Consider the following 14,023-nt stretch of genomic DNA (forward strand, 5'->3'; position numbering starts at 1 on the left):
AAGCAAAGGTTTACCCTGCCCACCCAAAGGTGAGCTTAAGTCAAGGTTGTAAGCTTCTTTAGCTAAGCCATCAGCTTCAACATTGCTGGAACAAAAAATGTAATAAAAGGATATGGAAACAAAGGATATGGAAACCCCACATCAATATAATATTCGGGTTTAGATCATTGGAGTGGTTCGGTCGACTAGTACATCACAGAACCGGTCTTGAACGAAAATGAAGGAAGTTTGGGTTTCCGGCCCTCTTTTGTATAAATAATAGTAATATAGCAGTTCTAAGATTTGTAATATTTCCCTCTTATTTATGTTGTTTAAATTATATCTTTTTTTTTGTTTAAATTATATCTCTATTTTACTAATGGCTTTATTTTTTATATTTTTTGCTTCCGGTCTAGTATTCTAAGGACCAGCACTAGGTTCATGTTTCTTTGGTAGTACACGATCCTCGCTTGTATTCAGAAATTTCATAGAGACAATGGTTACTTATTCCGCATGCTAAACAGTATTGGTGGCTATTCTAATATATTTTATCTTGGAAAGATATTTGGAGGATTAAAACCCACTAGAAGACTGGGAAGTTTATTCTTCATCTTTTGGATGCATGACAATATAGCACCATAGTTATAAAGCGTCTACTTGAATCAACACAATAATAACACAAGTGCTTCTCAAGAAGTTGACACATCAGCATTTTAGAGTGTTGTGGAGTTGACAACTCAATTAATGAAAAAACTGTGCTTCCAATGAAAACAAAAGAAACTGAAACGTCACTTTTACATCAAACATTTTCATTTATTCGTTTTATTTACGTTCATAACACTGATAAAGTCAAAGAAAATTAATATCTAACAACTACATTCCCAAAGTGCTGGTTAATCTCTTTTCTTTTATATACTAAGTCTTTCATAATTTCCTCACTGAATCTATTTGTTTACGGTCCTCTACATGTTAGAAGTCACGTTCTTGTGACAGTTGTGCACAAACCAACTCATATTTCTCGACGAGATTGGTGAGCAAGACAACGATGTCTGACAAAACATGTTGTTGTGTTCACATCCACTATCATGAGTAAGATTTTGGCTTGTCCCAGCGTCTTAAAGGCCGTCGCCACTAAAGATCTGATTGTGAAAGGAAATAGAGTTGATGATGTGGTGCTTAACAGGCTCTTGTGTCAATGAACCACAACACAGTCTACATCAAAAATCTATTTGTTTCTGACTGCTGCTCTTTTTTCTGTTCTGTAGAAACAGGTTCTGGCACAGTGAGCAATTGACTAGAATTTTTATATAAGCTTCGTGTGATCTGCCTTTATGCTTGTTAAAGGAGATGAAGATGAAGATTTAAAGGATTTTTCGGTCACATAAAGTTTAGTAGAAAGTCAATACATGTATATACTTGATAGATGAAGGTTTTATTTTTCTTAAGATTTTACCATCATTTATTCGTTCGTTAAAGCAACTCATCCAAAAAAACACTATATGGTCATGGAACCAATTCAAAGAACACATTTGACTGGTCATTTTTACAACTTTATAACCCTTTAAATTTGTCAAACGTAGGGTGATTAGGTTATGGTGTTTCAAAATTCAACAATTGTCTACCAAGAGAAATTTGTTATGCATATTAATAAAATCAGGAATGTGTGGACAGCATCTTTTTGCTCAGCTTATATATTTTGTAATTACTAATGCAAGTGAAACCATAAACGTTAATATTTTTCATATCTATTTAATATTATTTAAGAAATTATTTTAACGCAATTTAATATTTGAAGTTTCAGCATTTAAAGTATATTAAAATATTATTTTGAGATAAACACATAATATTACTCCCTCCTTTTTTTTTAATATAAGTCGTTTTAGAGAAATTTTTATGTTTCAAATTATATGACGTTTTCGGTTTTCTATGTAAATTTTATTAACATTTAATGTTATATGACTAATGATAATATACTTTCTATTTTATTATTGGTTGATTTATGGTTAGATAAATAATGATATTTTTATTTAAAAAATATAAAAATTAATGATTTTCTTAATCTATGTGCATACTTCTAAAACGACTTATATTAAAAAACGGAGGGAGTAGCAATGTTTACGATTGAATCGTATGTACGATGATAATGAATTGAGTTAAGACAAAAGGAAGGAGAACACCTGGAAAGTGGTCAAAGAAAAAGTGGAAGATGAACGACAGTAAATTAAAAAATAGATTAAACATATATGATATAGGAATATGATACATTGTCATTTCATAGAAATACAATGACACTATTAGAGGACTAAAAATGAAAAAAAAAACATAAGAATTATGAGAAATCTTCGCTTTGGACCAATGTTAAAATAATGTTAAAATAAAAGTAAGAAGTTATCCAAACTCATTTTGCACCCAATGTAAACCCAAGATAAACAAGTTGAATAACGGTTTAAATGAAAATAATACCATGGATGATAAAAAAGACACTGAACTTTGTTCATATCATACAAAGATATAGACATTAGAAAAGAAAGATGGCATTTAAAGGTGTAGTGAGAAGAAAAAAATCTTTCGTCACTGGACTGATGAAGTCTAAGAAATTGTGGAGATCAAGAGAATAGAGCTATAACAAATTGAAGAACATAGGTTACAATTAAATTCGGGTGAAATACATCAGTTCTTTGTAATAAATATCTAAATGTAATAATATACATGGGACGACTTAAAAAAAAATAAAGTGACATATTCAAACTTTAAAATTAAAAGAAAAACATACACAGCGTTCTTTTATTTTAAAGGTTTATAAGCAATTTGGATTATCCATGAGAATTGATGCTATATGCAAAATAATAAAACATATACTTTGTTTTCTTATAAAAAGACATTTTTACTCCTCATTTTTTATTTGGTTTTATTTGGTTTTATTTAGTTTTAATAACTAAATTCAAATTTTTATTATCACATCAAATAGATTTACATTTAGAATATTTATTTTTATATAATTCAATTTGACCATAGCATAATATAAAAACATAAAAATATAAGATATGAAAATTTAAGGATGTTAAAACCGAAGATACAAAACATTCTGCAGCGTAGCGCGGGTATCTATCTAGTAGAAACTTATAAAGACTATACATTTGGGTTTTAGTATCAAAGTCCAGAGTCTTAGATTTCAGATATTTCGGCTCGTTAGGCAAAAAGATCTAATTGCTCAAAAATCTGCATTTCCTAGTCCATAGTCTTAGTAGACAAAATTCGATAAAGTGAGCGAACAAGTACTCAGTTAGAAAATGTGTGGCTTCATAACACCTAGGATCAACGAAGCTTGATACTTCGAGGATGGGGCCAGAACAGGCTTAACCAGCTTAACCAGTTCATAGGCTCTGAGGCAATTTTTCAAAATATGCCCTTACAGTATTGTTTATTCCTAGCAAAATTGTATAGTTTATCGAAAATTGAAACCAAACGCTTAAAATATTATCATGCTCACATAAGGGATTAGAAATTATTATGGTCCTATTAAAAACAATTATCTCACAGAAAATAATTTTATACCATCAGATTTCAAATTTGTATTAGCATTTGTTTTCAAAAATTTGCTAAATATTCAGAATGATACAATCTAATTGTCGAGTACTAGAAAGAAGTGACACGTATTAAGATATAAAATTTTGATTCGTCTAAAATATATAAACATAGGACTTGATTGGTTGGTGATTTTAAATTTTTTTGCTTTAGAAATTAGGGTGTGTATTTTTTAGCCGTAGCTTTAATATTTTCCTGGAAAAATATATTTCTTTTTCTAAAATCTTGGCTGTATATTTCTTGAGCCTTGCATCGGAAATACTTTCAACATTTGTAAAAATTCTTTGGCGATATATTAATACTTTTTCTTCAGCCTATTTTAGCATCCATGCAGAAACTCCTAACTCATTTTACTCTAACCAAAAGGAACCGTTTTTTTTTCTTTTGAAACCAAAAAGAACTACTAGTATTGGTGCACCTAGAGCATTCAATGTATAACCCAATTTTAACTTCAAAATGGAGTAATTTTTTAATGGAATAATTGCATAATGAAGTTGAGTTTTACTCTACCCTATTGTATTTTGGAATGAGTAATAGAGTAATGAACAAAAAATAAAATCGTTATTCTATTTATAATTTTACTACATAATAGAGTAGAAAATAGAATAGCTTTGAAACATTTTTTTTTATACTTCAAATACTACTTTAAAATAGAAAAATAGGAGTAGAGTTTAAAATGCACTTAAACCATCCAGAAGAGTTTCTAAAACTTTGTTTTGTCCCCCCTAGTGCTTTGTTCCTTCTAGACTTTCTAACAAAGCTGTAATTTCAGTGTTTCTCTTTAGAAATTGAACTGTAAATTATTGATGCCCTCCTTTTTTTTGTCAGCTTGATGACCTCCTTTAATGGTCTTTTTCATACATTCATTAATTTATAGTTAGGTTTTACTTATTTTTAAAAGAAATTCTAAAAGAATAGTATCATAATATTTTAAATTTTAAGATTAACAATATATATAACACCAAAAAACAAAACTCTGATTAGTTGTCTAGGTTTCATATAGACCGTAATATCTGAAGAAGAAAAAAAACTCAAACCCCTGAAATTTTCTTTGTAGGAAAAATGAAAACAGATAAGACAGACTCTTTTCTGTTTGTAAAAATGCATTTTTTGTGTGTTAACACATATTAAAAAGAGCACATTAAAGTTGATTATAAATACATCATTTTCTATGTTTCATTATTTTCCATAACTTAAATTAATCGTATTTGATGTACAACTAATATTTCTAAAATTTACAGTTTATAAAATTAACAATCTATAATTTGATTATAAAATTTACAATTTATCTTTACTAATTAATAGTCAAAAATATAATTCGAAACCAAAATTTTATTTTTGATTTTAAAGAAAAATGATTTAAACTCAATGATTTTAAAACTTTTATGGCGGTTTTGTGATAAACTTAAATATTGTATGTAATAATATTTTTTATAACTCTAATATAGCTAAATAAATGACAAAGCATAAAAAAAAATTACATAGAGCTGTGAGTTCTTTTCTTTTTTTTTGTTAAAAAAGCGAGTCGAGAATTATTCCACTATTTTAGGCGATAAGGAACATATTTTTTCTTTTCTTTTTGTGTGTATATAATGAGCATATATTGTGTATTTTGTGGAAAGTGACTTACAATGTATTCATATTACAAAAAAAAACAAAGTTCAGTCGCTTTGTAAACCCATAAAGCTTTCGTAGTTTTTTTCTAGTACATCGTAAATATATAATTATTTGTTTTTCTTTTCCTAACATTTAATAGTAGATTGCAACACGTTTATTTAAAAATCAACAGTAACATATCTATATTGAAGTTTTAATATTTGTACCCAAAAAATATTTATATTGACAGGTGCGACTCCCTTTTTCCTTTTCCAGTACGGAATCTTTTTTTTTCTCATCAAAAAAGCTCACAAAATACTATATAAAAAAGCTATCAAACAACGTAGTACTATAATGTTTGAACTGTTTTCCCCGCTATAATGGTTGATTATGTCATATCTAATATGCAATGGCAATAAAATCACCGATTGACATCAAATCTTAAAGGGCCCCTTAAATAATGGAGTAAAGTCAATGATAATAAAATTATAAGTCTAGTGCTTAAGATGGTAATTCGTCGACCATTAGTAGACAAAGGTGCCTACATATTTTTGGATAAAAATGCCGAAAGTTTGTTTTTAATATTCTCTCTGGTATAAGATTCTCTTATTCGGACCTCACTTTGACCTTAAAGTTGTACATGATTATTTTCTTAATATATTCCGAAGTTATAGTCTAATTTACATGAAAGAAAAATCTTAATTTAATGAAACGCAGCTCATAAGTCATAACAAGAGGCAGACCCACTCAGAGAGATCAAGTGTCAAATGAGCCTGGTTAAATATTTGCTTATTAACACCCTGCATCCATGTTCGAAACTATATATTCTGTTTCTTTCATGAATATTCTTTTCTGGAATTATTTGTTATTTTTTTTAATTATATACTATCCGGATAAAAACAACTTTCGGATCACTCCTAATTATATTTGGAAATAATTTGATAAGCATATTTAGAACTTATAAACCACTTAACCACAAATCAACAACTTATATACTAAGTATTTTTTTTAAACAATTGGACTAAATTTAGACATCATACCGCCTCATTAATATTAGAATTTTGGACAATTTCTATTATAGACTAACTTTCGCACATCGAAAGTTGGAATGGATATTAAGTAATATATAAGGTAGATGAGTCAATCTATTTATCACCAGTTGGTTTTAACTTTTAAGTTAGAAGCACATCTAGTTTAACATGGTATTAAATCTCAATTCAAACAGTCCAACCCGATTCACTTTAATCTGGTCCAAACTTGACCCATCGATTCTCACCCAAATATTCCGAAATTAACGCTCAAATAGTCATCATCTTGAGGAAGCTTATTAGGTACAAAGGTCCACATCGGAAGTTTGAAAGGATATTAAGTAATATATAACGTAATTAGGTCAATCCACTTATTACCAATTAATTTTAAGTTGAAAGTCCATTTAGTTTAACAATTTCTAAAGGTCGAAACTATTAATTTACATGTTAAATATTATTATCATAATTAATTAGAAAATTATGTGACATTGTTTATTTTAATTCTAATATTATGGTATCTCATAGTAATTTCTAAGTTTAAACCTGATATTATATATTAATAAAAATTCAAAACCTCTTAAAGGTTAAATGTTGGAGTGGATTTGGGACGGCTGCACTGATCACCCTCACAGTAAGCCGGCACGAGATGTTCCACAAGATTGAACGGTAGTTAGATAAGAAATGTGCTTGCGAGTGAGAGGTGTTGAGACTAAAGTGGAAAAAAGTTAGGAGGGATCAGGATGACGGAAACATCTTTGCATGTTGGTATAGTAAAATCAAGAGCACAAAATTTTGGGTGGGGAGTATGGCTCTGATTTTTCTTTATGGACGTTATCCCGCAAAAAAAAAAAAAAATCTTAAAAAAGGATTATACGATCTTGCTCATCGTAAACATAAATTTTATGTGATTCGTCGTTAGATTATCATGCGCGCATATAAACGTAAATACTGGTACAATACTCGCTCTCTCATAAAGTAATTCACAAACGTAAGATAATTTATGAATAGTTAGCAAAAAAGAAGTAGTTCATTTATGAAACGTCACTAGCTCTCGCACTTTCAATAAAGCGGCCCTGCTCCTTCAAACTTTTTATCGTTTTCTTTCCTTGTTTTCGTAGCTTCTGTTTCGTACCTCAAGATTGGACGTGTACGCGGCAACCACTTAATCATATAAAAGATATCTAAATATACATATATGATTGATTCACTGCGGTAAATAAATCGTTTAAGGTTATTAGCTGCGCTCGAATTTAGGTTTTGCTTTACCAGTTATCACGAAAAAGCTAGGTCGGGTTATTTCTGCGCCGTCTTATTTTATAGAAGTTACAAAACCCAAAACCCTAATGGAACAAAGAAAGTTAACATATGATAAAGCGAGGTAATAATAATTACCTTGTCTTTTACAAAAAAAAGTTAACATATGATATACAGCATAAGAACATTCACAACCGCAATATGTGTAAGTTATTTATTAGCATTCATTTGATGTTGTGAATTTGGATGACAAACGAAATGAACTTTAGACAAAAAAAAAAGCATGCTTTTATCACATGGCTTGTTATGAGAGATAGAATGATGACGAGAGATAAATTGATCACTTGGGGGATTAATTTTCCTCCTACTTGCCTGCTATGTGGTGTAGGCAATGAATCAACTGCCCACATTTTCTTTGAGTGTGATTATGCTTCCATTGTCTTGAGCAGATTGTTTGAAAGGAGTGGGTTGCAGAGTCCAACAAGACTTGAGGAGGTTGTGCGTTGGATCATTTCATGTCAAGTGGATGGAAAGTTTAAGACTGTTATGAAACTTCTTTTTCAGGCTGCAATTTATTTTCTCTGGAAAGAAAGGATCTCCAGGTTACAATCATCACTCTTGCGGCCATCACAATTAATTGTGAGAGACGTTTTTCTCCATCTACGTGCAAAGCTCTTCTCACTGGATAAGGAAGAAAAAAATTCTACAGCTCCTCCGTCAATTACTTCAGGAACCATTTCAAACCATCTCTCAAAACCCACATCTATACCATCTGGTCTAATAGAGTGCAAGGATAAAGTTCGGATAGCAGAGTAATTTCTTGAGCCATGATCTTGCTTCACAAAAGTTTCAGAAAATACTCCACTTGCTGTAATTTATTTTTTAAGAAACCAATGATGTAAAAAAATTCAAATTTATAAATCAGAATGGGTATCCAAAAAAAAAAGCTTTAGACAAAAAAGAAATGAAGAGAATCGAAATTGAGACAGAACTCTTTTAAGTCCTTTTATTAACTTTGTGAATACAACAAGATAAGCCTTAAGAACTCTTTTACATAAGCATCCGGCCCGTGAAACTTTTCCTCTTGGCTTGAGAAGAATCCCATTACAGTTGGTAAACTACCTATAACTTCAAATTGGAATATGTAATCAAAATCGTTCAAAGCGTGAGATGAAGTGTATGTGTTCCGGCATAGTGTTTGCAGTTAACAATCCTAATTTATGAAAAAGCCGACACGTATATATATATATATATATATATATATATATATATAACAAATTTCCTAATTTATGAAAAAGTCGGCATATATCTATGTATATGCTGATTGCAAGTGGAAAAATGAGTTCTACATAATCTCTGAGGAAAACGTGATCAGAATTTTCTTTGGCATTGAAAATTCTTTGACTCTTCGTACATTTTAAGACAGAGACTATATTAGGAGCAAAAAAAAGGATTACTAGATTTTCTAAAATCTTAGCAAATACGACACTTGAAATGCACTCGGCTCACTATCTCATGGAAGAATTGGGTATCTCCTCCTCTTCATAGCTAATGATCTGCTTGATAATGTCTGTTCTACCTCTTTTTTTTAATCTCAAATTAGTGTTTTACTGACGTCGTTGTGATATCCTTTATGATCTCCCTCTTAACCAGAATGGTGCTTACGCATAAAGAAACCCAAAACTAAGCATAAAGAAGCAAATTAATTTAGTAAATCAAGTAGTAAAAAAGAAAAAAAAAAGCGTAGTGAAGAAGATGACAGATTCGGAGTTGTGCCCGCAACTTGGCTGTGCAGTCTCTCGGATTCGGAATCCGCTGCTCATGGTCGTACCAAGTTTGTTGGATCCGCTTCGTAATTGACCGTGTAATTGCCCATTTTTGGGGTTTCAATTGGAAAATCTTTTAATTATAAAAGATTATAATGAACAAATTAAATAGAGAGAGTGAAAGGAACAGAACCAAAATATTGAACCCTCCATCTATATGATTATATCTTTTTATTGGACGTATTTAATTATTAAGCAAGTCAAGAATATTTGGACTTGAACTAGAAACTCTAATATGTTTTCCTACAAATTAATTAATAATCTGTTAGACTTATTCTATAAATTGTCCCATACAACATAAATTATACTGCATCGTCCTTCTAATGTATAAAATTAAGAAAATAATTACATGGAAAAGTTTTAATTTTATAAAAAGAAATGGTTTATATGTAGGGGCCTTTCATAGCAAAAACGGCCTTTCAAGAACTCGTAGGGAAAAGGGAAATGACATCTTGTGGTTCGATTTGTAAGCATTACATGACAAGCCAAACTTCATCTGACTAGATCCCAACTTAGTGCATATATGATCATGGCAGCTCACACTTAAACGGGAAAAAAATCTTAATTTAATCACAATGTGTCGATAACCAGTGCATCTAATATAGTTTTCTTAAGTTATTTATAATACACATTTAGATTAGTAAGACAGGTCAACATTCATTAAGAAATGGCTCAACTATATATAAACCTATAGATGGAAGCCTCTAGGATATCACATTTGACTAGCTCTAAGAAGGATAAGTTTAAGCAGGATTAATCACAATTAATTGAATATGGCAAGTTTCATCAAGTTATGGGTTTGCCTTATCTTGCTTCTACTCGAGCTCTCGGTGCATCAATGCCGGCCACTGGTTGGGGAAGAGAGGCCTTCAGATTCGGGGAACATAAGAAAGATGATGAGAGAACTTCTCAGAAGATCAGAAGAGATGAAGGTGAGATCTAAAGGCGAGGAAACAGTCCTAGGCCATACCCTTGATTCAAAACGACTTAGCCCGGGTGGACCGGACCCTAGACATCACTAAAACCGTGTGTAATTGGTATATCCTTTTGGTGAGGTTTTCACGCTTGTAACGTCAATAGAGGCTTTGCATAAGGGTCTGTGGTGTGTACCTAAGGTTTTTTTTTTTTTTTTTGCTAAATTGTAACCCTAAGGTTACCATCTTATTAACATTGACATCAAACTATCTTGAAATAGAATGTTTGTGTGTTCATCTAAACCAAGCCGTACTAGATCATTGTCCTTCTTTTAATATTAACCGGGTTTCTTTTGTGTGTACCAAAAACTATGAGGACTGGAATATGATATATCTCTCTTTTTTTTTTTGTCTTAACAGATGGTTAGTTAAAAATGACCACCATGCACAAGTCCATGGGTTTAATTATATCATTTCAGAATCTAATTTGGTTCCAACTTATTACAGTTCAAATATAGTATCAGATTATAACAAGCACATATTGATTTCTACTGATTGCATTTTAAAATTTAAACCATTACAAATTTTGAAGTCTCGGCAGTAAAAGCTACATTTCTAATTAATTTATGCTATTCTAATTAAAAAATTTACTCCCTGCTGCTCTACTTAGGATATTTCGAAGATAGTTTAAAACGAACAGGCATTGCTAATCACTCGTCAAACTAAATAAAGGAAGACATTATTCAATACTTTTTAGCGTGGAGTACGTACTCTCTATTCAATAACCCCACTACTATCGTTGCATAGATGTATCAGATTATAACAAGCACATATTGATTTCTACTGATTGCATTTTAAAATTTAAACCATTACAACTTTTGAAGTCTCGGCAGTAAAAGCTACATTTCTAATTAATTTATGCTATTCTAATTAAAAAAAATCACTCCCTGCTGCTCTACTTAGGATATTTCGAAGATATTTTAAAATGAACAGGCTTTGCTAATCACTCATCAAAGTAAAGAAAGGAAGACATTATTCAATACTTTTTAGCGTGGAGTACGTACTCTCTATTCAATAATCCCACTACTATCGTTGCATAGATGTATGCCACGACAAAAATCGTAATCAGTCGAAAATGGATGCTACCACATATGTTAATCTCAGAAAGTACACTTGCACGCATGCATCTCTCTCTCTATATTATATATACACACACATATATTACTATGTATATCCTAAAACAAAGAAAATTCTCGCACCAACTTGGCACATTTTAGAATTCAACCGTCGCTTGACTGAGAGCAACATATTTTAAAATATATTTTAACTTAAACTGATTTTCTAATTTTTAAAAGATTGAACTATTAATAGGTTTGGAGATAAAACTTTAAAAATAGAAATACACTAATTTAGTTGTTGTTTTGAAATTTTAGATGCAACTTTTATTAATGCAAAAAACAAGAGCTTGATATGTATTTTAAGTGAGTAGAAAATAATTTTGTCCATAATTATATGTATATTATCTAATTTTGAGCAATAAGCATCATTAATATAAATATTTTGAATAAAATGAGAGGAATAAACTAGAAATATATGGTTAAATATACTTATATTTGGTTATCTTCGGATATCTATTCGGGTTTGAATATTACCCGTTTGGATTATTATCCGAACTAGTGAAATAAGTAATTTTTGTTGTTGTTCTAATTAGATAATTTTTAGAGCGAGCTGGTGAATATATACTAGACATACATTTATATTTTGAATCTGCAAATATATTCTATAACAACTTGATATATTAGATTTGAACACTAACCTGTTAATATAGTTTTCAAAATTTTGATTCTTAGATATGTATATGGAGTGAAACTAATTTTTACAGATGTCTATTTTTTTTAATTGATACTTATGTAATTTATTGAATTCATAAAAAAAGTTAAAAAGAAATTTAACTCATATCAACAAAACAAAGACGAGAACAAAAGCACAATTCTATAGAGGTGGAAAATGAAATCACTTATGGAGAGTCAATTGTAAACAATTTGAGAGCAGAATACCTAATCCTCTTTCGTAATTATACAATCGATGTTCTCTATCTGGTTTTGGTGATTTGTGTCAGCCGCAAAACTTAAATTTTTTGTGTGCACATGAAGTATTAAAAATAATTAAAATGAGATATAATACGTTAACTCTTCAACAACAACGATGATATATTTAAGAGACCAACATTTGTATTCGTTATTTTATAATCGATAAAGATTATAGTGTTGCAAAATGTTAAAACAATTTCATAATTAAACATTATTATAAAAATTGATGCGCGGATTATCATCTGGTTTTATCGTAGTGCTCACACAGAAACACTACATGGGATATTGATTTTGACGATCCAATATTTGTTTTGTTTAGAATTAGAACCTTAATAATCTAGATCTCATCTCAAATCTAAGAAACATCTTACATAAATCCATTCAACAAAAACAATCCCAATTTTTATATATTAGTGTTTGGAATTTTACGTATCCGTAAAAGTTGTTTTCTATCATATTTTGTCAATATGAGTGATATAGTTTTTTTCTATGCAGCTAAGTTATTTGGATTGATAGAATGCCTATTTTAAACATTTTAAACAAAAATAGAAAATCAATGTTGAATTTTTTATTGATTTGTTTGCAAAATTATATCTATCAGAGCATATTGTTAATTATTTAAATATGTTTTTCAAGAATCTGTTTTGGCTTTTTCGATGTGATCATCTTGTCAACATCGATCTTTGATAAACTTTACTAAATAAAATAAGTTTCAGACAAGGGAAAAATATAGAAAAATATGACAACATAAAATAAAAGTATACGTTCCGTAAAAAAATATGATTAATTATTGCTCAATTTTAATCTCATTGGGTAACCCACAGGTGGTTTTTCGTATTAGGTCATCTCCTTTAACATGCCCCCGAACACAATAGATTAAAAGAGAAAAGCAAACAACCTTTGCTGCGTACTAATGCTTACCAACTCGAATGCCAATTTCATTGTGTTTGATTACTTTTTTCTTTTTCTTTTATCTCTTGGTATTTAAGATTTGGTTATTCAAATTCTTATCTGCCAAGGTGACGTAATCAAATCCAGTATTGGTAGTGGAAAAAATCAAGGGGATATGGTTGCTTTTCTTTTGATCCGAATTTTACTGAGGACTTTCTTTTACTTTTACGTAGCCTAGTAAATGAGTTATGAATTTGGACTCTTCATGTTGATTGTTGAGTAACACCGTTGTATGCTTCATTGAGAGTTCGAATCGGAACTCGTGAGAGCATATCAGACTTCACAGAGCCATATTAAGACTCATCAAATCGCTAAAGAAACTAATGGAATTTGTCATTTTCACGTTCCTTCATTACCTTAACCATTTTATTGGCGTGTTGATAATCGTCTAGTGATGTTTTCAACCAATTGTTTTTGGAAGTTTTCAACCAATTATTTTTGGCGACATGCTATGAGTGCTGTTTTTGGTCGTTGAACTTGCAATTCATTTAAAATCAAGTAATGAACATGGCTGTCCTTTAATAGATCTAAATATTTTAATAAAAGAGAGATTTTGAAGTGAAATCACTCGAAGTACCGCATCAAAATTTAGAAAAATAATATTTAATATAAAAAGAATGTCAAACTTTGATTAGAATGGTGTTTTTTGGAAATGAATCCAAGAACAAATTCATGCAGATTATACCAATTTTACCTAAAGTGAACAATATCATATTAACCCGTAAAAACTAGAGCTGGGATTACAAAAATGACATTAGAGCCGGGATAACAAAAATCTGCAGAAAGAACAAAAACACCCT

The 14,023-nt window shown here is 30.3% G+C and overlaps 1 protein-coding gene across 1 annotated transcript; it reads left to right on the forward strand.

Moving 5' to 3' along the window:
- The first annotated feature begins 12 nt into the window (after positions 1-12).
- LOC103865102 (CLAVATA3/ESR (CLE)-related protein 4) lies at positions 13-14,023 on the forward strand. The gene has a single exon (XM_033290549.1). It carries the CDS (start codon positions 10,042-10,044, stop codon positions 10,288-10,290), a length of 249 nt encoding a protein of 82 aa, XP_033146440.1. The 5' UTR covers positions 13-10,041; the 3' UTR covers positions 10,291-14,023.

This window comes from Brassica rapa, chromosome A04 (assembly GCF_000309985.2).
Source record: "Brassica rapa cultivar Chiifu-401-42 chromosome A04, CAAS_Brap_v3.01, whole genome shotgun sequence".
Lineage (NCBI taxonomy): Eukaryota > Viridiplantae > Streptophyta > Magnoliopsida > Brassicales > Brassicaceae > Brassica > Brassica rapa.

Excerpts from the sequence above, each read along its gene's own strand:
- LOC103865102 (XM_033290549.1), top strand. The coding sequence starts at position 10,042 with ATGGCAAGTTTCATCAAGTTATGGGTTTGCCTTATCTTGCTTCTACTC.